The sequence below is a fragment of the Eschrichtius robustus genome, chromosome 19 (genome assembly GCF_028021215.1).
Source record: "Eschrichtius robustus isolate mEscRob2 chromosome 19, mEscRob2.pri, whole genome shotgun sequence".
In the NCBI taxonomy this organism is placed as follows: Eukaryota; Metazoa; Chordata; class Mammalia; order Artiodactyla; family Eschrichtiidae; genus Eschrichtius; species Eschrichtius robustus.
Window position 1 is genome coordinate 29418690 of NC_090842.1, and position 26613 is coordinate 29445302.

The 26613-nt window shown below is 46.4% G+C and overlaps 1 protein-coding gene across 1 annotated transcript in view; it reads left to right on the forward strand.

Annotated features, from left to right (window-relative positions):
- Positions 1-3081: 3081 nt before the first annotated feature.
- Positions 3082-26613, forward strand: part of LOC137753861 (guanine nucleotide-binding protein G(o) subunit alpha) — a 156038-nt gene continuing 132506 nt past the window's right edge. The window contains exons 1-2 of the mRNA XM_068529253.1: positions 3082-3199; positions 3414-3456. Coding sequence (XP_068385354.1) covers positions 3082-3199; positions 3414-3456 — 161 coding nt within the window. The remainder of the gene's footprint in view (positions 3200-3413; positions 3457-26613) is intronic.

Here is a 26613-nt window from a genome sequence, read left to right on the forward strand (position 1 = left end):
TACAGGTGAAGCGGATTATTATTAGTCTTTTATGAAGCCGAGCTATAAAGATGCAAAGTGACCCAGAAAAAGAAAACAGGGTAGACAAACCTGAAATACAACACCTATAGTGCCTAGAACATTACCCTGTTCATGGCAGGTAGGTGCTTAGTAAGTACTGAGTAAAGAAAACCACAAAACATAGGCTTGTGCCTCCACCATACTAGGTATGATACCAAGAAGGAATAAATATACCCAAAATCAAAGATAGTTTGATTCAACCATGTAAACCACAATGCCCCGAGAGTCTAAGATCTTCAATTAAAAATTACTTCATATGAAAGAGCATTAAAATGTAAAATATGACCCACCATTTACAAAGAAATGGTTATGGTCTTACCTCTTCAGTATTTCAGATGCAGCCTCGTAGGGATTGCAGAATCTGGGTGAGGTGGCTGAATTTTTTCCCTATATCTGAGAGATCTGCATAATCATCCTAGCAACCTTTAAAAGAAATAACAAATTCTATAGAATATTGGTTACCTAAGCTCTGTTTTGGATCTGGGAGGCTGATTTTTAGTGACAGCCAGATTTTAAGCAAACCAGATTCATCCCCTAAGCTCCTCTCCTCAATATACACACAAAAGGAGACTGGGTAGGGGTGTAAGGGTAAGTAGGGAAGAAGTTATTTACTTTATAAAACAATTCTTTATAAGAGTCCTTTGTCAGTTTTCTACAATATTTAAATGTGATCTAAGTTTAAATATTCAAATTACATTACATACAACTTTTGACATAGACAGCTATTTGTGGAATGAGGCAAACCCAAACTGGGAAACAACAAATTGAAAAATTCAGGGGAAAAAATGTTTTCTTCCTTGTGGGCCTTAATTGCCTCCCCCCGCCCCGCCCCATTGCAAATGTATTTTTATGCTGGGTAAGATTTCCAAAAACAGGGGTGTTTTTTCTATTGTTGAAATGAAACAAACAAGTTTGCTTTCAGAGCCACAAAAATGCTCAACTGTTAGAAAAAACGTTTTCCACTGGCCGGTTGCCTCTCCTATCCCCATGCAATCTTTCCTATTGGCCCCTTTTTCTAGGAGGGCCCCTGAGGCTGTCTGATGGAACTGATTGTAAAACCATTTTGTGCAGTGAGAACTAATTTCTTCAAAATCTCAGAGACCACCTAGAACATGCCCGATCTTTGGCAGAAGTGTATGTGTTTCCTCAGTATTTGATGAGCTGTACGCTGAATAACTGACCCAGGTTGCTGAGTCTTTACTTTAAAAAGAGATGGGGCGGGGGAGTGTTTTAAAAGATATAGAGGAAGAAGCTCTCTTCTCTCAAAATCTATTCATTTAACGTATTTGTGTTTGGGGAAGAGGCAGGACAAGAGGACTCAGTGCAAAAATCTCAGCCAAACTAAACCTTTCAAAATGAGCAAAAGCATTTAAGCTCTGTGTTGAGGAAGTAACACATGAAAACCTGTCCCTCCCATCCAAAAGCTGCCCAGTGTGGGAACTGTCTCCTGCGCTGCCCTTTTGGCCGGCAATCTTGGAGCAGGGTCCGCGATGGCAAAGGGAGGCAGAGGCTCCTTGAGAACAGGCCCTGGCTTTGTCTCATCCTGCTGTGTTCCTCTTCTCACAGCCTCCTCTCTCACATACTAGGTGCTCAATAAATGTCTGTGGGACGCAGGAAGCGAAAAATCCGAATCTGCCCCTACGCCCCAAGGGCGAATGATTGGGAACGCAGGTTCCCTCAGAACCACTGTCTCCTCGAGTTAACCGAGGCCACCTGACCTCGGCTGCTACGGCCCCAGCAGCCGGAGAGCAACCAAGAAGGCGCGCTGCTGGAGCCAAGATGGAGAGGAGGCAGGAGAGCGAGGGAGGCGGCGCCGGCCGCGACCCAGTGGACCCACCTGACGGCGGCGCGGGCGACCCAGCCCCGAGCTCGCGTTGACCAGGCCCGAGCCGCCAGAGCACTGGGCGAGGGCGGGGGCGGAGGCGGAGGCGGAGGCGGGGAGGGGCGCCCGGGCTCGAGCCCGGCCCCAGGCCCCGCCCCCGCTAGGCCTCGCACGAGCCCACCTCGGGGAGCCGCGGGCCCTGAGGGGAGTGGGGGGAGGGTGGGGGAGGGGAGGCCGCGCCGCGCGCGCGCCCCCGCTAGTTACGCGGACCGGGGCGCGCGCGCCTCCCCCGCCCCCCGCCCCTCCCCGTCCCGGGGGCCCGGCGCGCGGCCCTGCTTACGTCAGCGGGCGGCTGGCCGTGCGGGGTGCGCAGAGCAGCTGGCGCACTCGCGCGCTGCGCTCGCCCCCTCCCCCGCCCGGTCTGTGGCGCGCGCGCGCCCGCTCGCTCGCTCGCTCTCTTCATTTTTTTTCTCCCCTCCCTCCCAGCCTCTCTCCTCTCGCTCCCCCTCGAGCTCCCGGCTGTCCGCGGCTCCGTCGCGCTCTCCCTTTCTCTTCGGTAGGCTCCACCGAGCGATGCGAGCTCTGGGAAACAGCGACGCCGTCTCCCGCTAGAGACCTGCCCCCCGGCCCGGCCCCTTGCCCAGCCCTGCCCAGCGCGCGGGGGTCGGCGAAGGCGCCGCGGACGCACCGACGGCTGAGGAACAGCGATGCAAATACACTAGCAGCATCCCCTAACTCACTCCCTCCACACCCCGCGCCTCCTCCTCCTCCGGCAGCAGCGGCAGAAGGACCCACCCTGCCCCCCACCCCACCCTCCGCCGGCTCCGGCTGCGACTCCTGCCTCGACTATTATTTTATTTATTTTGGGTCGTGCACAAGCCTCAGTGCCTGCAGCCCGCGCCTCCTCGGACCGCGGACGCCTCCTCCCTCGGCTCCGGAACCCCAGACCCCGGCCACCCTCGCCTCGACACCCCCAGAGCCCCGCCAGCTGCCGCGAGTCTCCGTGGCTGGAATCTTGTTAGAGGCTGTCTTTTTGGGGGGTTCTGGTTTCCCGACATTTTTGTTTTCAGCCAAGGGGAGGCTATCGTGATTTTTTCCCCTTTGAGCCCAGGCTCTGCTTTCTGGGGGGGTGGGGGGCGCGCCGAGCCGGGGAGCCGTGCCAGCCGAGTCGTGCGGGCTGTGGCAGGGAAGGGGCCACCATGGGATGTACTCTGAGCGCAGAGGAGCGAGCCGCCCTCGAGCGGAGCAAGGCGATTGAGAAAAACCTCAAAGAGGATGGCATCAGCGCTGCCAAAGACGTGAAATTACTCCTGCTGGGTAAGGACCGGGACTGCCACCCCCATCCCCCGACCCCGGCCACTATGCACCCCCCACCAGTCCCCCCCCCTCGCTCCTGGGGAGACCTGGTCCCCGAGTTGGCACCACCATGTGCCCAGGATCGCCCACTCCCTCGCATGCCTTACCTCCCACCCCCCACCCCGGTCCCCTAAGCTGACACTCACCAAATTTTCCCCCCTGTCTGTCCCAACAGGGGCTGGAGAATCTGGAAAAAGCACCATTGTGAAGCAGATGAAGTAAGTCCCTGTGGCATTGGGATTTGTACTTTTATAAAGCATAATTTTTAAATAATTTTTATTACCTTGCTCACTTCACGTTGCTCTCCAGGCCCGGTTTTTAATTCGTGCACACACACGCACACGCATACACACACCTGAATTTGACTCCCCTCCCCCAGGCCCTACGTTGGTTCTGGGTCTTCCACCCCAACTCCCAGGGTGGGTGTTTTTTTCTCCGGGGGTGGGGTGGAGGGAAGGGGAGCGCCTGTAGTTGTATGAATGACAGTGTCCGCCATATTGATCAGAACATCACACTATTGGCATGATTATGATCATTACTCTTGATTGTGTGGTGTTTCCTGTGTATCGCTGCCTCCATTTCTATCTCTGTGTCTCTGTATCATTCTGTCTCTATTTCTCTTTCCTCCTTCCTCCACCCCCTTCTCCACATCCATAATCCCACTTCCCCCTACTCTTCTCCTGGGGCAGTGATTTTTGAACTTGGCTAAAACATGGAGGGGACCCAGCCCTAGGCTGGGGTGGAGTATCAAGTGTCTGCTGTTCATGGATTTGGTGCTGAATTAGAGGCTGTGGTTTCTGCCCCTCCTCCCCACCCCCAAAGGACGGAGGTTAGGGGAAGGGGCGTGTGGTAGGGGAGGGGGTGGGTGTCCAAGCGAATGGGGCTGGCACAGGTGTATCCAAGGCAGAGGTGGAAGGAGGACGCTGGCTGTGAGGCTGAATGCCCGCCCCTTGCTGCTCCCCCGCCTTTCTCCCCCACCCTCCCAGCCTTTGCTCTCCTGACACTGGCAGTTTTCGTTCACTCTATGGCCTTTATCAATGTATTTATTTACACTCTGCATAGGCTGTGTTCCATGTAATCTACCCACAATGCGGATTTCAGGCCCCACTTGCCGCACCACCCCCTTCTGCCTTAGATATCAGTTTCCCTTCCTAATTAACTGGGGGTGGATTTGAGTGATGGTTGAAAATTAAAACAAAATGGGATATTCCTTCCCTTCCACACTTTCTCAGTAAGGAGCCTTGCCCCTCCTTCCTACTCCCAGGCTTGCTTCTTGCCCCATCCACTCCTGGTTAGCAGTTCCTGGTGAGCCCACAGGCAGCTTTGCTTGGGGAGGGGGTGACCTTAGGAAAGGGGTGCGCGCCCTTGGGCCTCCTAGCCCCGCTGCTTCCGCTGGCCTGTCAGTTCGGGACGGAGGAGTTCGTTAAGACCGTTTAGCGAGGATTCCACGTCGCTTTGCTGTGACACCTTCGTGCACACACAGCTCCTAATTAGGGGTTGCTGTGCAGTAAACAAAAATGATTATTTTTCAGCTTGACAGAATAGCCGAAGTAATTGCATCCCGTAGGAAAACAATGGAAAGTAAAAACCCCTTTCGCAGAAAGGTGGATGGGAGATGAAGCATGCTTGCGGTTTCAGAACCAAGATGCAAGAAATCTTGCATGTGTAACAGGCATGACAAGCGGGTTCTAGGCGGCGCCATGATGGTAGGGAGTAGCGACTCGGAGACAATTTCTCTCGTCTGCTTGACGTGTTCTTATTTTTGTTCGAGAGCTCCCTGGAGCTTTCTGTGCAGAGGCCCCTCGGCTTGCCGCACCCAAATTATCCACGGGTAATTTGGCCTGGGGCTTCTTTGAAGCTTGTGCAACCCAAATGGATGCGAAGGCGGGGCCTGGGGAATTGCTCGTTGCAACAAGGTGCATGTTGCATCTGCCTGGAGCCCTTGCAGGTCGGTAAATGCAAGCAGCACCACCCCTTTCTCCCTAAAGGGGACGTTTCAAAACTTCAGAACTGTGTAATCTGCAGTGGCAGGCTTGCAGCCCAGTAGAAGCCCCAGCCACCGGAGCTGGGTGAGGTTTCAGGCGCTGCGAGTGGTGGACAGCGCCCAGCCGAGGCTGGAGAAGTCGAGGAGGCTCAGGCTTGGTGGCGCTCGGCTCGGCTCGGCGCAGGCTGGGCGCGAGGCTCGGAGGGACTCGGCCGTGTTCGGAGCCGAGCCGGGGCCTCGGCGGAGAGAGCCGAGCCTCTTCGAAGGAGGCCGAAGGCATTCGGAAACGCTCGGTTGAGGGAAGCGGGGATGGAAGCGGGGTGTATGCTGGAGTCTGGAAATTAACTTTGCATCTGCCGAAGCAACTCCTTACCGGCTTTTCCTGAACAAGCCCCATAAATTAGGTTGATTTAATAAGAAATTTAAAAATATATACTGTGTACCCTGAAGAATACCTCGCCTTTTTTATTCAAACAGAGGCACTCTCTCCAAGGAGATAGGCGTGTCATTTTAGAATGAAATTTCCTAATTATATACTGGGGCAGAAAATCTTAAATGAAGGCTGTATTTAGACTTCTCCGGGAAAGTCTTCTGCGTCTCATATTTGGTTACACAGAGGAAATTTCAGAGGGGAAAAAAAAATCAAGCGTTAGATATTTCAGATGGTTAAATCAGACGTCCTGGCACTTTCTCTCTTTTCCCTGCACTCCCCCCTTTATCACCCGACAGGACGCCTTTTTGGAGAAAAATAACAGGCAAAATTGAGATTTTGTTGGTAAAACTGTTAGTATATTTTTAAAAATACACCAGTTCTCTTTAGGAAATGAGCTAAGTTTGCTCAAAAGGTGAGTCAGAAAGATTTCTGGCCCATGTAAATTTTGCCACAGGGACCCTAGTGTCCTGTCCTCCTGAAGCATTCATGAATGGCAGCTTTTCCTGTGAGCCCTCCAGCTTGGCTTGAAATAAATCAGATCAGGGCCTTGTGCCAAGCTGGATGCAGGACTTGTTTTATTAACCACAAAATGTGGGATTGGTGTCACTGTATCCTAGTGACAAATTCTTTTGAGCCTTCCCTTGCAGAGGTGATTTTCCAGATTGCCACTTGGGTGAGAGTCACTTGAATCAGGAGAACTGTGCTATGGGTGGGGCTGGCCCTGAAAATGCAGGTGGCATTTACAGAACGCAATTTTGGACATGCCTGGCCAGTACGATTGGTTAACAACCTATCAGACCATACTTATGAGTTAATCAGGATGCTCTTTTATTTCACCCAGGCAGATGAAATTAGAGCGTTCTCTGTGAGTGATGCCCTGTGAGAACTTGATGACTTCCTAATGGGGACTGGGGTTTAATAGCTCAGCCTGTTGCATTGAGAGGAAGAATATTGATATTGAGACATCTCCAGATCCTTTTTAATCAGCATTTCCAGAAGAGCAAAGACACTCCATTCAGTGTACATTCTTATCCACGTTATGGCGTGCTGATTAGAAGACGGATGGGGCTTCCACATATGCCTGTAGTAACTGAAATTATATTACAAAGGCCTGGCTGGCAGATGCTGCTTAGAACAAAGTGTTAACACCCGTAGCAGGCTAGGAACATTGCAGGGAAACTGACCTTTGACATTCTTTTGCTTGATACATGTTGCAGTGGGAAACTTGCATCCATTAAGAGAGGCCACATGTTAGACTGTCATTTGAAAAGCCTGATTCTTAATACTTTATTAAAATTTTCATTTGAAAATAGCTTGCTAGGTTTTTTTTTTCTTTGTGTATGTGATTGTGAACTAGTGTTTGGGAGCTCTGTGTCAGACAATCCAGAACATTTCCATACTGAGAAGTAAACAATGATCATTGAGACAGCAAAATATAATTTTACACATACCATGAGTAATCAGTGACTTTTTATGTGTGACATTTTAAATAATTTTGCTTGTTAGGAGGTACTGACCTCACCTGTGATACAGCCTCATCATTTTTGCAATCAGGGGACTCTTTTATTCCAATTAATCAAAATTTTAACAGCAAGTGTTAATTTTATTTAATCACCAAAACCCTATCAAAGAAATCTCTTAAGGCATTATATATGGGATCAACAGAATCACTTTAAGTGACTTCCCATTCTGAGCAAATAGTGACAACTACTTGGACCATCTACCTGATGAAAATGTAGAATGAACTGTGGAGTTGCTATGGGCACCACAGTCTGTCCGCATTTGAGATGTTGAGTTTTCTGTGATGTCATATTCAGGCTCTCTGTTGTCTCTGGAGCATTAAGTGAATTTTTAGGGAGCTAGAGAGTCCGAAGGTGGCAATTGAGGCATGGTTGCTAGCTGGTAGGCTTTATATAAGTGAACACAGTAAAGTGGAGCACTTTGGATGTGTGTTCCTTTCCAAGGTGCTTGCTCAGTGCCACTGGTAAAACAAAATTTAAGGATTTGCCTGGTGAAGACACCATTGCTCATACAAATATCCCAGCCCTTCCAGTAGGATTGGAGTCCGAGGACAGACCCTACCAGACAGGGAAGACAATCTTAAGATTGCCAAAAGCTGGTGGTTTCCTCCTACCAGCTGACCCTGACTTTGTAATTAGGGTGTTTAGTCTTTGGCTTGGGTTCAGGGCAAGCCTGTGTTCATTCAGCACACCGCTGTTTGGTACCTGCTAAGTGGCAGGCATGAGAGGAGGTGAATAACAACTTGTAGCCATTATTCAGTAAAAGTACAGTCGTCTGAAAGGGCGTTTCCTGCACATCCCCAGAGGGTCCCATGTTGGGGCAGCGCTCCACTAAGAGCTCCTCGATCTGTGGACTTCTTGTTTCTGCAATCATCTCTTTGGCTGCTTTGCTCCCCCTCCCCTTCCTCCTGTCTCCATGTTTATTCAAATGGATGCACCTTGCTCTCTGGAGACAGTGTGAGCGCAAACAGAATGTCAGATCAAGTAGCAGATGAGTTCTCCTTTGCTGATGGATGGTGCTCTCTCCCTCCTTACTGTTCACTGAGCTGTAAATACCAGCAGACCTTCCTGCCAGAAGAGTAGCAAACAGTCCACCTGATCTCCTCAGGAATCAGCTGTGGAATTCTTGAACCTCAGTCACTTGTTGGATTCTGAAATCGAACCCGTGTGCTTATTGCAAGGGTTGTTGCTGATGAGATTAAATGGATGAAGCTTCATTCAGGATTGACAAGACTCCAGAGGAATCCAGAATTTCTAGTCTCTGTGTGGGGCTAGATTAGATTTATAGTGCCCAGAGTCAGAGGACTGTCTTGTTTTTTTAGCACTTGGAACTCCCCAGATTATATCATGCATCTTAGCCACACCTGCTAAAGATAGGACAGGATCACATGTTTTTCAGCTTCTCACTGTTAACACTGGAGATTTAATATGAGTAGAATAAGGTCATATTTTTCTGACATGTGCTCAGTCAATCTGGATGCAGGGACTTGGTTCCCTCTCTCCCGGGGTGTTCTAAGTCTCTCATTTCTTACAAAACTAGACAGACCATTATCGCAAGAGCACATTTTGATCTGAAAGATAGTAGACAAGCTGGTGAGGAGGTGACTTCAAACTGAATAAAACATTTTGGAAAGAATTACCGCAAAATATGACACTAGCAAAGAACAACTTTTGATTTTGAAAAAATTTTTAAAAATGTGCACGTATGTGTGTGTTTACATACATACTACATGGATTTTAAAATGGTTAGCAGATGCTGTAAGAAGAGCACTTCACCTCACTTTATTGACTGCATCATCATAAAAAGCTTGAAGGTGCTCAAACTGCATTCTAAGAATTTGTTCAAACCGGTATCACATTCTTATTTTATTCTATGTCTCTCATTTATGCACATTACTGGTTAGGAAAGAAACCTCCTGAGAAATCAGTCATTAGCATAGCGGAGGAAGGAGAGAAAGGAGCAGTGACCTGTTACTGGTTCAAAGAGATAGGTGGATTCCTATTGAGAGAAGCCGTTTAGCATGCTTTTAAAACTGAGAGGCAGTTAGCAGCTTGGGCTCTGTAACCAGGCTGCTTGGCTTTAAATCTTGACTCTACCACTAACTAGAAGTGTGCCCTTAAACACGTTACTTTTTTGTGCCCCAGTTTCCTTGCCTGTAAAATGGGGCTGATAATAAAAATACCTAACAGGGTTGTGAGCATTAAGTGATGTAATATATGAAATGCCCTTTTAACAGTTTTATAGAAGTCATTTTACATATGTCAGCTACAGTTTTGATTCCTTTGATTGATTAGTGGGTGTTCCCTTCCCATATGGAGTTCTCAAGTATGTGGGCCTTAGCTTCCCTGAGAGCCAGAAGCGGGGCGCTGTGGTTCACGCTCAGGGCTTCTTCCCCTTGCCTGCTCTGCAGCATCAGTTATATAACTAATTGTGTTGTCATAAGTGATGTGACATTTTTGATGGCGCAGCTGCTTCAGCCCAGGAGGCTGGAGTGATATTACAGAGATTGGGAGAGAGCACTGGACCAGGAGTCGAGATAGGTGACTCTGCCCCTGCCGCTCTGGGGGCTCTGTTTCCTGGAGTAGTTGGCTACTGGAGTAGTAGGGCTACCCCCAAGCTCCTTTCCTGTTCTAAGTGAGCTATGAAATTGGGAATTACCTTCATGTTCAGATTCTTGAGGTCTTTGATGCGAGGTTCTAAACATAGAAGAATCAATTCTGGCTCCCTCCTGAGGTGGTAGGGGGTACCCATGAAAGCTCTTTTAAGGCCAAGATAATTGCAGAATAGCAACCTCAACCACAAAGCTTTCTCAGCCAGGAAAGTCATAGTCCTGAGAGGCATTTAGAGAAAACCACCTCTAACCAAACTTTTCATGCAGATGTGCTTCTCAAACCAAAGAGGAGGATCTGAAAGTATCCTGTGATTGAGAAACAGGATGTTTCTGGGAGGAGGGACCCAGTGACATGTTAATGGAAGAAGTGGTTTGTCTGTGGCTTCCAGGATGCTTAGAAATGGAGACAGCCCTGACTTCCACCCTGGATGGGAGGGCTGCATAGACAGGAAGGAACTTGCCCAGGTTCAGGTGCCTAAGATCCGGGGAGTTGGGAGATTTGCAGAATAGTTAAAGGGGAGGATCAGGAGAGCTGTGTTTTAATTTTGGCTCCTTCTCTAACTTGACTTTGGGCAAGTCGTTTAGCCCCTCTGAGCCTCAGTCTTTTCATCTCTTACTTAGGATATGAGCTAGAATTCCTCAGGCCTCTTTCAGGATTCTAGCTCAGTAAATGCAAAGAGAAACCTAGAAGCCTGAAATGCAGGGGGGAATAGTGGGAGTATTTACCGCCCACAGCTTTTATCTGCTGAGCCATCTTTAGTTCTAATTTTCTTTACAGAAAAGAGGAAAAACATTGTGCTTTTCATAGCACCAAAAAATTAAAGTAAAATAAAATCCTGCAAGGCCAATAGTCGGTGCCTTGTATTTGTCCCCCTGCTCACTTGATTTCTCAACCAAGAATAGCAAGTGGTTGGTTGGGGCTGGGTTCCTTCTGGAGGTGGAGGTGGTGGTCACCATCGTGTATCACATTGATTCTGACGCCAGAGTAGTCCCTAATCACCATCTGGACAGCTCCTGGAATCATTTTCCATTCCTGCCTCAGAAGTGTGGGCCATTAGTAGGTGGCAACAGAGAGGAGCTGCCACTGAAGGTTCAGGCTTTGGTGGAAGGAAGTGGTCGGAGAAGACTTGGGAAAGACAGGATAGTAGGATATCCATCCATTCAGCCAGCCAGCCAGCCAACCATCCATCCATCCATCCATCCATCCATCCATTAATCCATCTGCTCACCCATAAGCATTTACTGAGCACCTAGTGTGAGCTAGACATATACATGATGCCATGGAAGTAGGGAGGAAGGTCTTAGTCCCTGCTCTTGAGGAACTCAGCCTAATGGGAGATATGTGTAAAAGACACTTACACCTCAGAGCAGGAAGTGCCACGGGGCTGTGGGAGAACAGAGGGCACCTTCTCTAGGCAGGAACATTGGCCAAGAGAAATGACACGTGGGCTGAGTCTTAAAAATGAGTGGTAGTTAGCAGGTGGAGAAAAGGAATGCCAGGCAGAGGGACCAACATGTAAGAAGGCACTGAGATATGTCACCACATGGAACGTGCTAGGAATGTGAAATAATTTGGTTTGACTAGAACACAATATATAAAAGGAGTGTCAAGAGATGGAGGATAAAAGATGAGACAGAGATCCGGTCATGAAGGGCCTTGTTATTGTGCCAAAGACTTTGGATTTTATTCTGAGTATAATGAGATGCCGCCAAACGGTTTTTTTAAATTCAAGTATAACTGACATAACATTATATCAGTTTCAGGTGTACAGTGAGGTGATTCGGTGTTTGTATGTATTGCAAAATGATCAGCACAGGAAGTCTAGTTAGCATCCATCGCCATACATAGTTAACATTTTTTACCTTGTGATGAGAACTTTCAAGAACCAGAGAATTTTAAGGAAATGGGTCGGCAGGATCCCTTTGTGCGTGAGAAAGATCACCTGCGTGGACTGGAAGGAGGCAGGTCCTCAGGTTGGGAGACCAGATGGAAAGTTATCTCTGTGATCCAGGTGGGAAAAGATTAAGAACTAAACTAAAGTGGTGGTAGTGGGAGGTGGGAAAAGGAGATAGATTTAAGAGCTATTTGGACGGTGCAATAATTGAATTTTTTTGATGATCAACTGGAATGGCATTGAGGAGGAACTGCATTTTAAAGGATGTAGACAAAAATGAGTCCAGGATTCCTGGTTTGGGCCACTGGTGGGATGGTAGTGCCGTTCCCTGAGATGGAGAAATGCAGGAGGAAGAGGGAAGGCTTGAGGAAAAGAATGCTGACTTATTTTGGTCATGTTTGATCATGATTCTTGTGGATTATCCAATTGGAGATCCCTGGCAGGCAGTTGGATATGTGGATGAGGAGATAGGATGCACTTGGGGAGAAGGGTCAACTTGGAATTCTGTGGTGCTCATGGGCAGTGAGAGCCTTGAAAGTTGGGAATCTCACCAGGCTAAGTTAGAAGGGGAGAGAAGGCAGAGGATGCATCTCCCCCCACACACAGCTCCGGGAGCTGAGAAACATCTAGGGAGAGGAGGCTGTGATGGAAACCAAGAAGGAGTGAGCTAAGAGGCGGCAAAGAAAATCCAAGGCAGAGCAGCATCATGGGAGCCAAGGAAGGAAAGAATTTCAAGAAGGCGAGGAAGTAGTTAGTTGAGTCAGATACTGCAAGAGTCAAATAAGATGAAGACTGGCAGGTGACCATTGGGTCTGGAAACTTGTTGGCGACCTTGGCAAGAGCAGTTTCAATAGAGTGACAGGAGAAAAGCCAAATTGCAGTGGGGTTAAGCATGTGGGATTGAGGAGGTTGAGGCCACAAATGGAGTCTCCTGGAAAAGAAACCGGAACTGTAGAAGGAAGGGGGGAGAAGCGGGGAGGGCTCAGGGAGGGTTTATTTGACCTCATTTGGCTCCCATGGGGGGGACTTGGAGCCACTGAGAAGCTGTAAAGAAAGAGTCCAGACCGAGGGAGATGTAGAAGGTATAGGAAAGAGGAAGTGGTAGAAAGAGCAGAGCCCCAAGAGGATGGGCAGGGAGGAGGGGGTGCAGAGTGTGGATGGGCAGCTTGATCTGGACATGAATGTGCATCTCCTCCCCTGAGACTGACAGGAAGGCCATAAGCATGGGGTGTGTGTACAGAAATTTGGGGGTGGGATGGTGGGGACAAGAAGTTGGAATTCTTGCCTTATCATTTATTTTTCTCTGTGAAGTGGGAAGAATTAAAAAGCAGCTGTGCTCGTTTACCAAACACCAAAGGCTGGTAACCTTTATTTTATTCAAACCACTCATTTATTCATTTACTCAATATTTATCTAGCACCTGTTATGTGTTAGGCACTGTTCTAGGTGCTTGGAGATTCGGTGGTGGGGAAGTCAGTCCCAGGGGAATCAGGCAATGACTTCACAAAGAAATAATTGGACATAGTAATTGCAGACTGTGAAAATTTTTCTGGAGACACACCTTTGCGTGAAGCCTTATACTGATCACGTAGGAATCCAATTCCTGCCCTCAGAGAGTTGGATCAGTTGGGGGAGACAATCAGTGCACAGAAGAGGCAAAACTGGCATTTGATTTGGACTAGGGCTCAGGATTAAACCTGGAGGCAGTAGGTGGAGAAATGAGAGTTCAGTGGAACTGGGTTGTTCTACTCTGCCCAGGTTCCCTCATTCCAGGCTGTCCCCGTGGGGCTGCCATGACTACCCCTGCTGCTTGAAGATAGAAATGGGCATGTGACCCAGGCCTTGCCATTCACAAATTCCCATTCCCCTGGCCGCAGTGATCTTTCCAGGGGATTTGGTGTGACTCAGTCCAGGTCGAGCAGAGTCCTTCTCTGGGATTTTATAGTTACTATGAGAAAGGAGCTCTTCATCTGGGATCCCAGCAAGGTCCTCACTGGGTTAGATTGATGAAAGCCCGGAGCTCTCTGTGGCCATGTTTCCACATGTCCATTACTCTGTGCAGGAAGGAAGTTTACCTATTGTGGGAGAGACTTCGGGGGATGGGGGAATGGGGAAAAGAGAGAAGGAGAGAGGGGGGTTGCCAGAAAGACCTTTGATGATAATTATTGTATTCTCTGAAGCTGGCTCTATGCACTGGATAGTTATGTGAACCAATAAATCCCTCCTTTCACATAAACTAATTTGAGCTGGAATTCTCTCCTTTACAACCAAAATCATCTTAAAAATGGGTAAGGCCTTCCAGGAAGATGAAACAGTATGAGCTGAAGCACAAAAGCAAGACTCAAACATGCAGGGCACCATCATGGGGTAGTGGACAGTCTTATGTAACTGAAGAGTTGGGGTTTGTGAGAATATGAGAAGTGTGGAAAGGAAGAGTGGAGCTGGACTGTAGGCTTCCCTGAGCATTTCGCTACGGGGTACACACTGTGAATACATGGTAGGGTGCACTAACCTCCTCCCTACATGGTAGGGTAGTAGAGTGCCAAGTCAGGAGAGCTTGAAGAGGGAGACCAGAGAAGAGGCTCAACAGCAGAGAGAGATTTCTGTAGTCTGCACTAGAGGATTGCTATGAAAGGCAATGAGGAATTGGATGGGGGAGAGATTTTGGAGGCAGAATAAGTGAGACCTGGTGTCTAGTTGAACATGGGGAGAAAGGAGTAGATCAGAATAGTCCTCCCAGTTTTGAACCTGGGTTTTGGAGTTTAGTTATGCCGTCAAGTTTGGAAGCATAAGAGCAGGAAGGGAAGTAGCAGAGGGAAGATGGCGAGTCAGACCGCAAGCACGAATTTCCGGTCCTTGCAGGATAACTTCCATGTTCGCAATGTTCAGTGGTTTTCTTGGGGAAGAGAAGTCGGGGCTGGAAGGAGAGTAGGGGACTCTTGGCTGCCCTGTATGGTAAGACCATGAGAGTCAGTGGATGCAGTGCCCCTGGGGTGGGAATGCAGATGAAGAGGAGAAGGGGTCTCAGGGAAGGATTCCACCCCCCACATTGTGGAGGTGAGTGAGGCAGGGGAGCCTGCCTTCGATAGACCCAGAGGTAGCTCCAACTGGGAAAAGGGGCTGGAGGTCAGAGGCACAAGAGGAGGCCCTGCCACGTGTGCTTCAGGAAGTTTTGTGTGGTGAGCATGGTTCTGTTCCGTGGCATTGTCCAGTTAGATGAGGACTAAGAAAAGGCCATTTGGTGATTGAGGCTATTAGTGGCCTTCAAAGAGCAGTTTCAGTGGAGGGGAAGGGATAAAAGCCAAATTCAAGAACATTGTAAGGTGGAGATAAGGCTGAACTGGGATTAAGGAAATTTGAGTTCTACCCCAGCTCTGTCCCTATTTAGCTTGTTGGCCCCAGGCAAGTTCCTTAATTTCTCTAGGATTTAGTATCTTTACATATAAAATTAGGAGACTGGACCGAACGAGCTATAAGCTTCTGCTCAAGTCTTGAGGTCATAATTTAAGTTTTGCTACCCAGCAAAACAGATGTTCTCGTGGCAAAGGAATTCCCCGCCTTCTCCCTTGGCCACCCCCAACTGAGATAATAAATTATAACAAAATTAAGCCTTCAGAACTCTAGTGCTAATTGAGAGAGAAAACTGGGACATCAGCTCAGGGAACTGTGGACACCAGTGCATGTCATGTCCACGTGTACCCTTTGCTGAGCGCGTGGGGCCCTGCGAGGCAGGAATTTGTCTCATAATCTCTCAGGGTTTACAAGACCAGGGTCCTGTGTGGCTCTTCCCCGGGGAAGAGTGCAAGACAGAATAACCCCTGGGCTCCCCCTGCCTCTCTGAATTCACATGGATAGGAGAAAGAAGGCCCGTGAGCCTGAGCTGGCTGTGTTTGGGAGCTCCAGCCAGGTGGGCAAAGAAGAGTTGAAGGGACCCAGGCCTCAGGAGAGAAACAAGCCTGACGGCTCCAGAGGGCCAGGATGGGAGAGGCCCCGGCTCTGTGTCGCAGGCACTCTGTGGCCCCATCATTGGGGACTTTGGGGAAGGGATGGTAGAATGGCAGTAGGGAGACCCTGGTTCGGAGTTGTGGCCAGTCCTCCTACCCTTTTTTTTTCCCCCCATGTGCATGCAATATAAGGCCTGTTTCTTCTTTGAATCTTCTTAGAGTTTCAACCACGTGGCCCTCACTAGTCCCTACTCCTTTGGCACACGTGTGTTCATTCTGTGAATCCCAATGGAAGCCCAACCATGGGTTCGCGTTTTCTAAGTTTCTAGGAACGGAGCTCTTAATAAGACTTACAAGCTCCCTGCCTTTAAGGACCTTACAGCTTTAGAGAAGGGGGATAGACAGTAAACAAGTAAATGAATGAGCAAGGTCATTTCATGTAGTGATGTGTTTGTTCTAAAGGAAGAAATTGGGCTCAAACAGTGGGGAGTGGTGAGAGGAGATGAGGGAAAGAAAGCTGGTCAGGAAAGAGCTGAGGAAGAGGGAAGAGCAGATGCAAAGGCCCTAAGGCAGAAATGAGCAAAAAGGCAGCCAGGGAGGCTGGACCACAGGGAAGGAAAAGTAATGCGAAATGGGATTAAAGAGGCAGAGAGGAGCCACCGTGCAACCCACGGAGAGGCATTTGGGTTTCATTCTGAATGCCATGGGGGCTTAAAACATAGGACGACTTGACCTGACTTATGTATTAAAAAGATTCCTCTGCATTCTGGAAAAAGCAAAACAATAGGGACAGAAATCACATCACTGGTTTCTAGGGATGGTAGGAGAGAGAGATTGACTACAAGGGGGTAACAAGGGAACTTTTGGAGGTGATAGAAAATATTCTGTCTCTTAATTGGTGGTTACACAACTGTATATGTTTATCAAAACTCATCAAGCTGTATACCCAAAAAGAGTGAATTTACTGTAAGTAAATTATACTTCAGTAAATCTGACTTGTAAAATGTCCATTTTTTAGGAGTTCCCTGGTTGTCAAGTGGTTAGGACTCTGCACTTCCACTGCAAGAGGCACGGGTTCGATCTGTGGTCAGGGAACTAAGATCCTGCATGCCACGCAGCACGGCCAAAAAAAAAAAAAGTACATTTTTTAATTAAGAAAAAAAAAATTGTAGTATGCCTTAACAGAATACCTCTGGCTGTGCTGCTGCGTGGCTGGTGGACGAGAGAGCCATCCTTGCACAGCCCAAGCAGTACACCCACTGCTGGTCTGACAGTTGAGCCTATATTGGGTGCTCTTCCTAAAGGCTTCCTTAAATCAGTTTATTGATGTGTGTTCCTAGTTTTCCTGTTCACATAGCTTTCCTTTACAATTGGCTTGAAAGCTCAATGTGGGTAGAAACCATCTGCTTGTTTTGTGTGGGCCCATGGTAGATGCTTATTACATATTATTTTCCTTACCTTTGAATGGCGCTCTAGAGTTTACAGGCTGCTTCTACATTTGTTAATTGCCTTGGAGCTTTACTTACAACAGCCTTGTCAGGCCACACAGACATTCCTGTATCCCCATTTTATAGATGAAAAACTGAGGTGAGAATCAGTGTAGCACTATCAGGAAAGCATGAATTTTGGAGATCTTGGCTTTGCCATTTGTTGGCTGTCGTGTGCTTTGGGGAAAATCATTTCATCTCTCAGAACCTCGGTTTCCTAATCATTAAAAAGAGATTGAAAAAAAATTAAACTCATTGCAGATACACTGTGAGGATTAAATGCGGTAACACAGCTAAAAGCACTTAGCATAATGTTGAAGTTCCCTAAATGGTAGCTATTTGTAGTATTTTTACTATCAGTGAAAAAAGTGATGTATTTAAGGCGATATGGCCAGTACATGATGGAACCAGAGCCTAGTTTTTCTGACTCCAGGTGGGCCTCTCCTTCCATAACATCACTCAGTACGTTCTCCTGGTTGTCAGTTGATTGGTCTGGAGCTAATTACTTTTTTACCAACTCAGATCTTTCAGTGCAGTCGTCGATTAATTTATATTTGTTGAGCACTCACCATGTGCTCAACACTGTATAGACACAGGCTACAACGGTGAGCCAAGACAGGCTCCATGGTTGCCCTTGAGGGCAGAGATGCCCTTAAGTTAATAGGCATTACAGCCAGCTGAGAGGTGGAGGATGCCGAGGGAGCACCTACCTAGGTTTGTGGTATGGAAAGACTTCTGGAGGAGGTAACATTGAAATTTTTTTTTTTTGGTAGCAAAAAAGTATTTTTGTGACATAGATCAATACATATGCAAAATGTGCATTAATCTTACATGTTTAACACGTGTTTAAAAAGCATGCACTCATGTAAAGAAGGTCCCTAAATATCCCTTCTTGATCGTAGCTCTCTCCCTCACTCCCCACTACCTTGATTTTCATGGTGTTTCCTTGCTTTTCTTTAGTTTGTCACCTATACATGCATCTTCTTATCGAACAGTTTATTCTTACCTGGTTTTGACCTAATTGGAATCATACTGTTATGTATTAAGTTGCATCTTTCCTTCAACATTGAATTTGTAATATTTATTCAAGTTGTTGTACATAGCTGTAGTTCATTCATTTTTATTGCTATATAGTATTTTATAGCATTCTCTTCTGAATATTTACAATTTCTCTATGGAGCATTCACAAATATTTGTGTATGCTCATGAATTTGCCATACATTATTCAGTTCACTGCTATATAGCTATACAGCATTATATACCAGCTCTGACTACCCTGCAATTTATTTATCCATTCTACTGTTGATGTGCCTTTGGGTTATTTTGAGTTTGGGGCAATTATGAAGGATGCTGCTATGAGTACCCATGTAGATTTATATCCTGAGGCACATACGTTTGTAAATGGTTCTTTGGAGTAGAATTGCTGGGAATCTTCAATTATATTAGATAATGCCACATTGTTTTCCACAGTGGTTTTTCCATATTACACTCTCTGCACTAGCAGAGAGAATTCCTGGGTTGTTCTAAATCCTTGCCGATATTTGGTGTTGTGAAACTTTTAAATTTTTGCCAAATTGATAGTGTATCTCATTGTGGTTTTACTTTACATGCTCTGCTAATGAGGCTGAACAGCTTTTCATATATTGATTGGACATTTTGGATTTCCTTTTCTGTGAGGCACCTGTTCTTTTGTTACTTTTTTAAAATTAGGGTTTTTTTCCTCATTAATTTGTAGCAGTTCTTTATATGTTCTGGACAAGAGTCCTTTTCCAGTTTTATTCATTATAAATATTACCGCCCTTTGTCCTTTCACTTTATTAATGATACACTGTGATTTTAAAAAGTTCTTATTTTTATGTTAGATTTTTCAATATTCCCCTTCTTGGATAGTGTTTTTGTGTCCTGTTTAAGAGATCTGTGTTTTACTTTGAGATGGCAAAAGTTATCCTTTTTTTCCCTCTTCAAAAAGCTTTGAAGCTTTTCCCTTTCATATTTAGGTGCTTGATTCACCTGCAGTTGATTCTTGTATATGGTGTAAGATAGGGTTCCAGTTTCATTTTTTCCCCTAAATGGATACCCATTTGTCCCAGCACCACTTGTTGAAAAAGAGATTTTTTTTCGGTCACTGTTCTATAGAACCACCTCTGTCATAAATCAAATGTTTATATACACAGGGATCTGTTTTTTGGCTCTGTGTTCCATTCCATCAGACTCTTGACTCCTAGCTCATTGCCACACTGTCTTGATTATTGTAGCTTTATAACAGGTCTGGATATTTGGTTTAGTAAATCCCCCCCACCTTGGGCATATTCATGAGTGTTTTGGCTGTTCTCAGTCCTTTGTGTTTGCATGTAAATGTAAAAATCAGTTTATGTTTTACACACACACACACACACACCCCCCACTGCTATTGGGATTTTGAGTAGTATTTCTTTCTTTCTTTCTAATCTGTTTGGGTAGAATTGATATCTTTACATCTTGAGTCCTCCTGATCTATGAGCATGTTATGTTTCACCACCTATTTAGGTTATCATAATTTCTCCTAAAAATATTTATAATGTTTCCCATAGAGGGCTTATATACTTTTTGTTAAATTTATAGCTGGATACTTGATATTTACAATGGTCTTATAATTGCTTCTTTTTATGAATTGCATTTTTTACATTTTTATTTTTTGTTGACACTAATAGTTTATTTTTTTAATTGTGGGACAGTTGACTTATAATATTATATTAGTTTCAGGTGTACAACATAATAATTTGATCTTTGTATACATTGTGAAATGATCACCACAATAAGTCTAGTTAACATTCGTCACCATACATAGTTGCAAAAAATTTTTTTTCTTGTGATGAGATCTTTTAAGATCTACTCTCAGTAACTTTCAAATGTGCAATAATGAAGTATTACTAACTATAGCCACCATTCTGTACTATATGTCCCTATAAAATAAATAAGTCCCCATGACTTATTTATTTTATGATTGGAAGTTTGTACCTTTTGACCCTCTTCACCCATTTTGCCCACCTGACACCCCCTGCCCCTGGCGGCCACCAGTCTGTTTTCTGTGTCTGTGAGCTAGGTTGGGGTTTTGTTTTTAGAGAGTCCATGTGTAAGTGAGGTCGTATGGTATTTGTCACAACATTTTAGATACTAATTTAACTGTTCCAACGTTGTTGGTATTTCTTGGTCTTGACATTAGATTACTCTTCTAATTTAGACAGATACTCAATTTTAGGGTTATCATCTAAATTGACTTGTGCTAAAAACATAGAACGCTCTGAAGGGTGTTCTCATTAAATATTGCCAGCACCCAGAATCTGTACAGTGTACAGAATATCTAGCTTGTTTGCCTCCTCCCTCCCTCCCTTCCTTTGACATAGAACTATTCTCTTTATCCTTTCCCCTTTCCTGAATCCCAAACTCCCCCTACTCTACCCAACTCCAGACAGGAATACAGCTCAACTGACATGCTTTTAGCAGCAACTATAGCAATTCAGGTCTTTTGACTGGAAAGGCTTCCTAAGGTGATGGTATAAGCATTTGAATTGCATTTTGTATCTGTTGCTGGTATACAGAAATACAGTTGATTTTGTGTATTGATTTTGTATTCATCAACCTTATTTAATTTTTATATAAATTCTAATGGTTAATTGTAGATTGTGAGGCCTAGAGAAGGGAGTTAACTGTCCAGGTTCCCATGGCTAGCTAGTACCAGAGCAAGAACGAATGTGCTCCTTTTTCTCCCTTGACTTCTCAAGGGAGACTGTTCAGGAAGGGCTGGGGGAAGCCAGCTGGGGAGAAGGAAATAACATTTATTGAACACATATTATTTAAGATGTTTAATATACATGATCAGCTTAACTCTTACTGGTGGCGGGTTACTGGTTATCCCCATTTTAGAGATGAAGAAAGTGAGACTCAGGTTATCTGAAAGACTTGTTCAGGGTCACACCTTGGTTCATTGCTGAGTGAACATTCCAGAGTTGGAGGAGTCCTGTTGCTCTGTCATACATATACCAGTCAGCACACCTTCTGCACTCAGGTTTTGAACTCTCTGGGAACTCCTGTCCCAACCATGCTGTCCCCCAGGGCCCCAGCCCTTGCAGATCTGGGCTGCCTCTAATAAAGCTGTCCTAGCATCTTTGGACTCAGGAAGGCCTGCTTATTGTCAGCTCTTGGGTTACGTTCACCCAAAGTCCCGAGATCAGTTTCCACCCCTGCCCCCCTACATAGTTCCCTCTCAACCGAAAAAATGAGTTCACAACGTGTTGGGTTCTAGGAACCAAATTAGGTGTTGCCCTGGACCTCTTGTTTCAGTCCTGACTTGAAAATATGGTTGCGGTTTTACCACCCTGCTTTGTCATACAGTGAATTAAAGCAAATTTATGGTTGCAGGCCTTCCCGGCACCCCTTTCCCCTGATCTCGCTGATTGTCAGGAGCTGCCTGCACTCAAGGAGGAGGTTTGCTGTTGCTGGCTGTGCAGAGGAATTGTGCAACGCTCTGTATGTGAATGCAGCCCAGCAGTGCTCTATTCAGTGTGACAGCTTCCTACTCTGGAACACACGGCCCTTCGCAGGGTGACTGTAAATTATGCAACCCCAGAGCTAAACAATGAGGAGTAGGGGGGAAAAGGAAGGGACAAGTTGGATTTTAGCCTGGATCTGAAATGTGAGTGTGCGGACTTAGGCTACTTGGCGATTGATGGGAGGAAGGTCTTTAGCAATTGAGAAAAGCCAGGAAGTCCTCTCACAGTGCTACTTGTGAAAGTGGGTTTTACTTTTTAAAAAATGTAAATGTTCTTTTCAAACTCTGTTTATCAATTCAAGGAGACTTTTAGAAACTAGGAGGGACGTTTACAAAAGAAAGTAGTCATATGGTGTTACCAAAAGTAATTGAGTGCTGAACACAGTATTTAACCTTTGTCCTGGTGGCCCCAAGTCATCATTTTTTGTTATTGCTTTGATGCTAAAAATCAGCAGTGCCCCAAAGGGCAATTGATGTGCAGACTTTTTCCGCCCTAGCCCCCCCCCCCCGCCCCCCAGTGGTCCTGGAATGCAATTCATTCTGCTTTGATATGCTTTATGTAACTTTCCAGTCTCTTCACTTGCTGTCATCTGTCACGTCTTGCTCTTTCAGTGTTCCTACCTCATACGTTATTCCCCTTCTCTTCTACTCTGAATCTGCAGTGGCCTGGAAAACGAAATGGCTGGCTTTGTCACAATAGTGTGTAGGGCAAGAATCAATAGGATACAGGTGAGGACCTGAGGAACTCTTGTAAAGTAGAGTGCTTGTGCTTTGGTGCCTGTACCTGGACTTTCTGCGTTTCTGCTTACGTATGACATGGGATTAAGTATGTAAAAATGAATTGGCAACCGTGAAATGCTCTACAAATGTAAGTGATGGTGACAAGGTTGCTCTTGTGCAATCTGCTGCTCAGAGTTCTTCGTTGTCCTTCATGACTCCTGGCAAGGTTTCGATTCACAGAAATTGCTGGACAAGTGGCTTCCAGATAAGAGTGATGTACTGTCATTTGTTACAAATGTTGTTGGCCTGACTTTAGCAGCAAGGAGGCTGGCATGAAGAATCTCTGTAGCAAAAGTGTTCTGCTTGGCCCTTTCTGTAAAATGGCATGGGTGTCACACATGGTCAGGCTGCATGAGAGGGCTCCTGGGGAGCCCTCCCCAATGGTGGGCACCAAGGATGTCTGCTCACCTGCACGAGAACTTAAGGTCACTCAGCTAAGCCAGGCTGGATGCACTTGCTACTTTTTGGTCAAGACCTGCACTAGCAATTCTTCCAGGGAAGAGGGAATGTGAATTTGGCTATTTTCAGATGTTTATAGTCTTTGCACTGAAGTGTTTGAAACCCTTTGGTTAAAAAGCTTTCCACCAACATTATTGTTCATTCATTTTTTCACTCTTCAGGTATTTAGTGAGGTCCTACCGTGTAGGAAAGGGGGATTAAAGAATGCGGAGGGGATGCTACAGTTTTTCAGAGTGGTCAGGGAAGGCCACACCAAGAAGATGAAATTGGAGCAAAGACTTGATGGAGGTGAAGGAGCCAGCTGTGTACAATGGGGAAAGAGTCTTGTAGGCAGAGGGAACAGAAAGCATGAAGGCGCTAAGTCCTGCTCCCGTGAGCCTAGCAGAGCATGCTGCGCGTGGGCTGTTCACAGAGAAGCAGCTTGGGCTGGAGGGTGCCATGCCCGCCTTGGTGTCAGCCCTGCCTGGTTGGAATCCTGGCTGTGCCACCTTCCAGCGAGTACGTTTGAGGAATGTATGAAGCAGAGTAGAAAATAGTTAGCCCAGCACTAGGCACATAATAATAATTATGGTTGTTATTCTTTACTAGTTGGCAAACATTTGATATGTGTAGGACTTGTTTCCTCATCTAGGCTGTAACCCTCCTGTGGAGGGAATCCCAATTCCTATTCTGTTCTACCCCACAAGCCAAATAGGTCCATGGTGCACAGTGCTATGCGGGGCAAACTTACACCATAAGTAGAGCAAACCATTTACACTGTCGTGGGTTTTCTCATAACTTGACTGTTGGGTGGGGAAGAAGTTTTTGCAGGGCTTATGTGAAACTCCACTATACGTATTTGATATGTATTATTTGTGTATGTGGGTCCCCAGTGGATTAAGAATGGCTGAGCGTATGAAACCACAGCTTTTTATTGAGTGCTATTGAGAGGGAGGGGCTTTGCTGCCCGTGCTCCTGTGCAGGAGACTTCCATCTCTGGTTGCCCCACCTCCTCTCTCCATAGCCTAGGCCTGTCCCTCTGCTCCCTTTTCCTACAGATCTTGGAATTTTCAATTCCTTCCCACAGGTGCTAGGGCCAGGTCCAAGCAGTAGAGGAGTTCGCGGCAGGGCTGCAGTGCTAAGCCCTTCCTTCCTACACTAGGTGCAAAAAATCTGAGAGAAATAACATCTTGATCTAGGCAGCGGCGGTTACACAGGTTGTACATTTATAAAAATCTATTGAGCTGTACACCTAAGATTTATATATCTTACTATATGTAAATTATGTCTCAGTTTCTTAAAAGGTAATAATAGTGTGTTTTGTTAAGCAAAGGAAGGTCCAGAAAATTAAGCAACGCTCCTCTGAGTCTGTGAGCTTCAGGAGAGTCTGATTCTGTGGGGAGCAGGGAGCGGTGCTCCGTGGGGAGATGTTCGAGTTCTCAGAAGAGAAAGGCATGCCCCACACAGCGTAGTTTTCCCTACTCAGCTGCTAGCATCAGCCATCTGTGAACCTCCCTCATCCCCCACATTTGCAGCTGGGGGTACAGGGCTGGCAGGAGATGCCCCAGCACCCACTTTAGATGCCCTGAACTGCCAGCATGTGAGTTCATGGCCACAGTCCACTCTCCTGCACAAACCTGCCTGCCATTGTGAAGTGCAGGCGCTCAAGTCCTGTCTCTGCTGCTTGCCGGGTGAGGAATCGGCAAGTCCTAACCTTCTCTGAGCCTCACGGGGGATGGCGGGTTATCCCCTGTAAAATGGTGATAAGACCTGTGTTATCAGTCTCATATGGTTGCCAGGAGTAGCAGATGAGATCATGGATGTGAAAGTCTCATGTAAACTATCAACAAAGTGGACTCCCAAGCCCAGCTTCTTCCCCCGGGTTTTGAGGGCAGTAAAGCCCATTGGTTCAGTGTGCAGGCGCTAGAGGCAGACTGGCCTGCCTGGCCCTGCCACTTACTAGCTGCATGACCTTGGCAAGCTGTTTACCCTCCTGGTGCCTCAGTTTCCTCAGTTGCGAAATGGGAATGATGACAGCACTTGCCCCACAGCTTTGAACTAGGGATTGGATGAGAAAGTCCAGGTAAAAGCACTTGGCTCAGGGCTCAGTTAATGCAGCTTGTGTTACCATGGGCAAGGCTCTCTGCTAAACCTTGAGAGGACATCTTTATTGGACAGAAACCGGAAAAAACAAAAACAGAACAGGTCTTATTTGAATATAACTGCTTCATGAACTAGCTGTATATTCCATGACTGGGGGCTTGAGATTGATTATTTGCTGTATTTGGGAAGTTTTCCATCCTGAAACCTTTAATCTTTCGAGTTTACCTAATACATAAAGGTCCCCTGTGACATGTCCTTGCCTTTAGGAGTTTTTCTGCAGCATCAATTGTGAGCTCTCTGATTTACGATTCAGCGAAAAAGTGACAGACTGGATATTCTTGTTCAATTCAAGGTGATTGCTGCATAGTCATTTTTAACAGGACACCAGATTTAGCTAAACACTTGCAGTAAGGTAGTATGAATATTCAGTTCAGGATGCTGCCTATACAGGCTTGAGGCTCTGTGGCTTTCTGTCGTGAGCCCGAATTCTAAAAACTCATACACAGCTGACATAATGGCTCTGTGTTGCCTAAGGGGCAAGAGACCCCTGTCGTTAGAGTCAAGCATTGACTCTTCCTTCACCCAGTTTTTAAGTGAGTATTTGTAAAGCCCCGGGCTGGAAACTGTAGGAAAATGCAGAGAAGGAGTAAGAAGGCCGATTCATTGAAGGTCTGCCAAGTGCCAGGTGTTTTATATGCATTATTTAGTCATCAGACATTACACTGGGAGTTAGGTATTATGACTCCCTTTTTACAGATAAAAAAACTAAAGCAAGGTTAAGTCAGCTGTCCAGCTGTCCAGGGTCACTGTCTTGGGGTGTAGCCAGGAGGTGATCTCAAGAGCTTTCCTAGGACCCTTGGTTGCACTGTTCTAGGGGTGCCATTCCCATTGTGTTATGTATGAATGACACCCTGGGATCTTATTCCTGAGTAGCGTAAAAATCAAGTAGGAGAGATACAACATACAAGGAAGTTAACAACACATGATGAAGTTCGATAAGGAGCAGAGAACGAGCTCTGTATGTTCCGTGGAGGGAAGAGGCCCTTACTGAGGTGGAGGCAGGGTGGGTGCCAAACAACTCGTAATCTGAAATCAGTTCTGTTGTGCTTTGCATTTTGTTCAGGTGTGTATTTCTGATATTTTCGGAATTGCCAAAAACAATTATCAAGCTGTGCCTGGCCCCAGGTGGGCTAGGAAGTCCTCTCAAATGTTCCACCCCTTCATTTCCTCCCTGCCCTTTGCCGGAGTTGGAAGATGCCCCGCTGTACTGAGTAGAGCCGCTCTCCCCTGAAACTGGATGCCCGACTGGCACACACTTTCTTGAGCAAGGAGGTGATTTGTATGTGGGCCTCAAATGTCTTTCCTGGTTGGTGGGGATGGACCATCACCCACCCTTTGGGTTCTTCCAGGGGTGTGAGTGTTAGGGAAGGGTAGGAAATGAGGTACCAACGTCAGTGGAGAAATCAAAAGCAGAGCATTAATGTTCTACGGCAGTTAAGTTTGGCAAGAAAGGTCCCAGCATAAAACTGCACAAAATGGGGCTTCCCTGGTGGCACAGTGGTTAAGAATCCGCCTGCCAATGCAGGGGACACGGGTTTGAGCCCTGGTCCGGGAAGATCCCACATGCCGCGGAGCAACTAAGCCCGTGCGC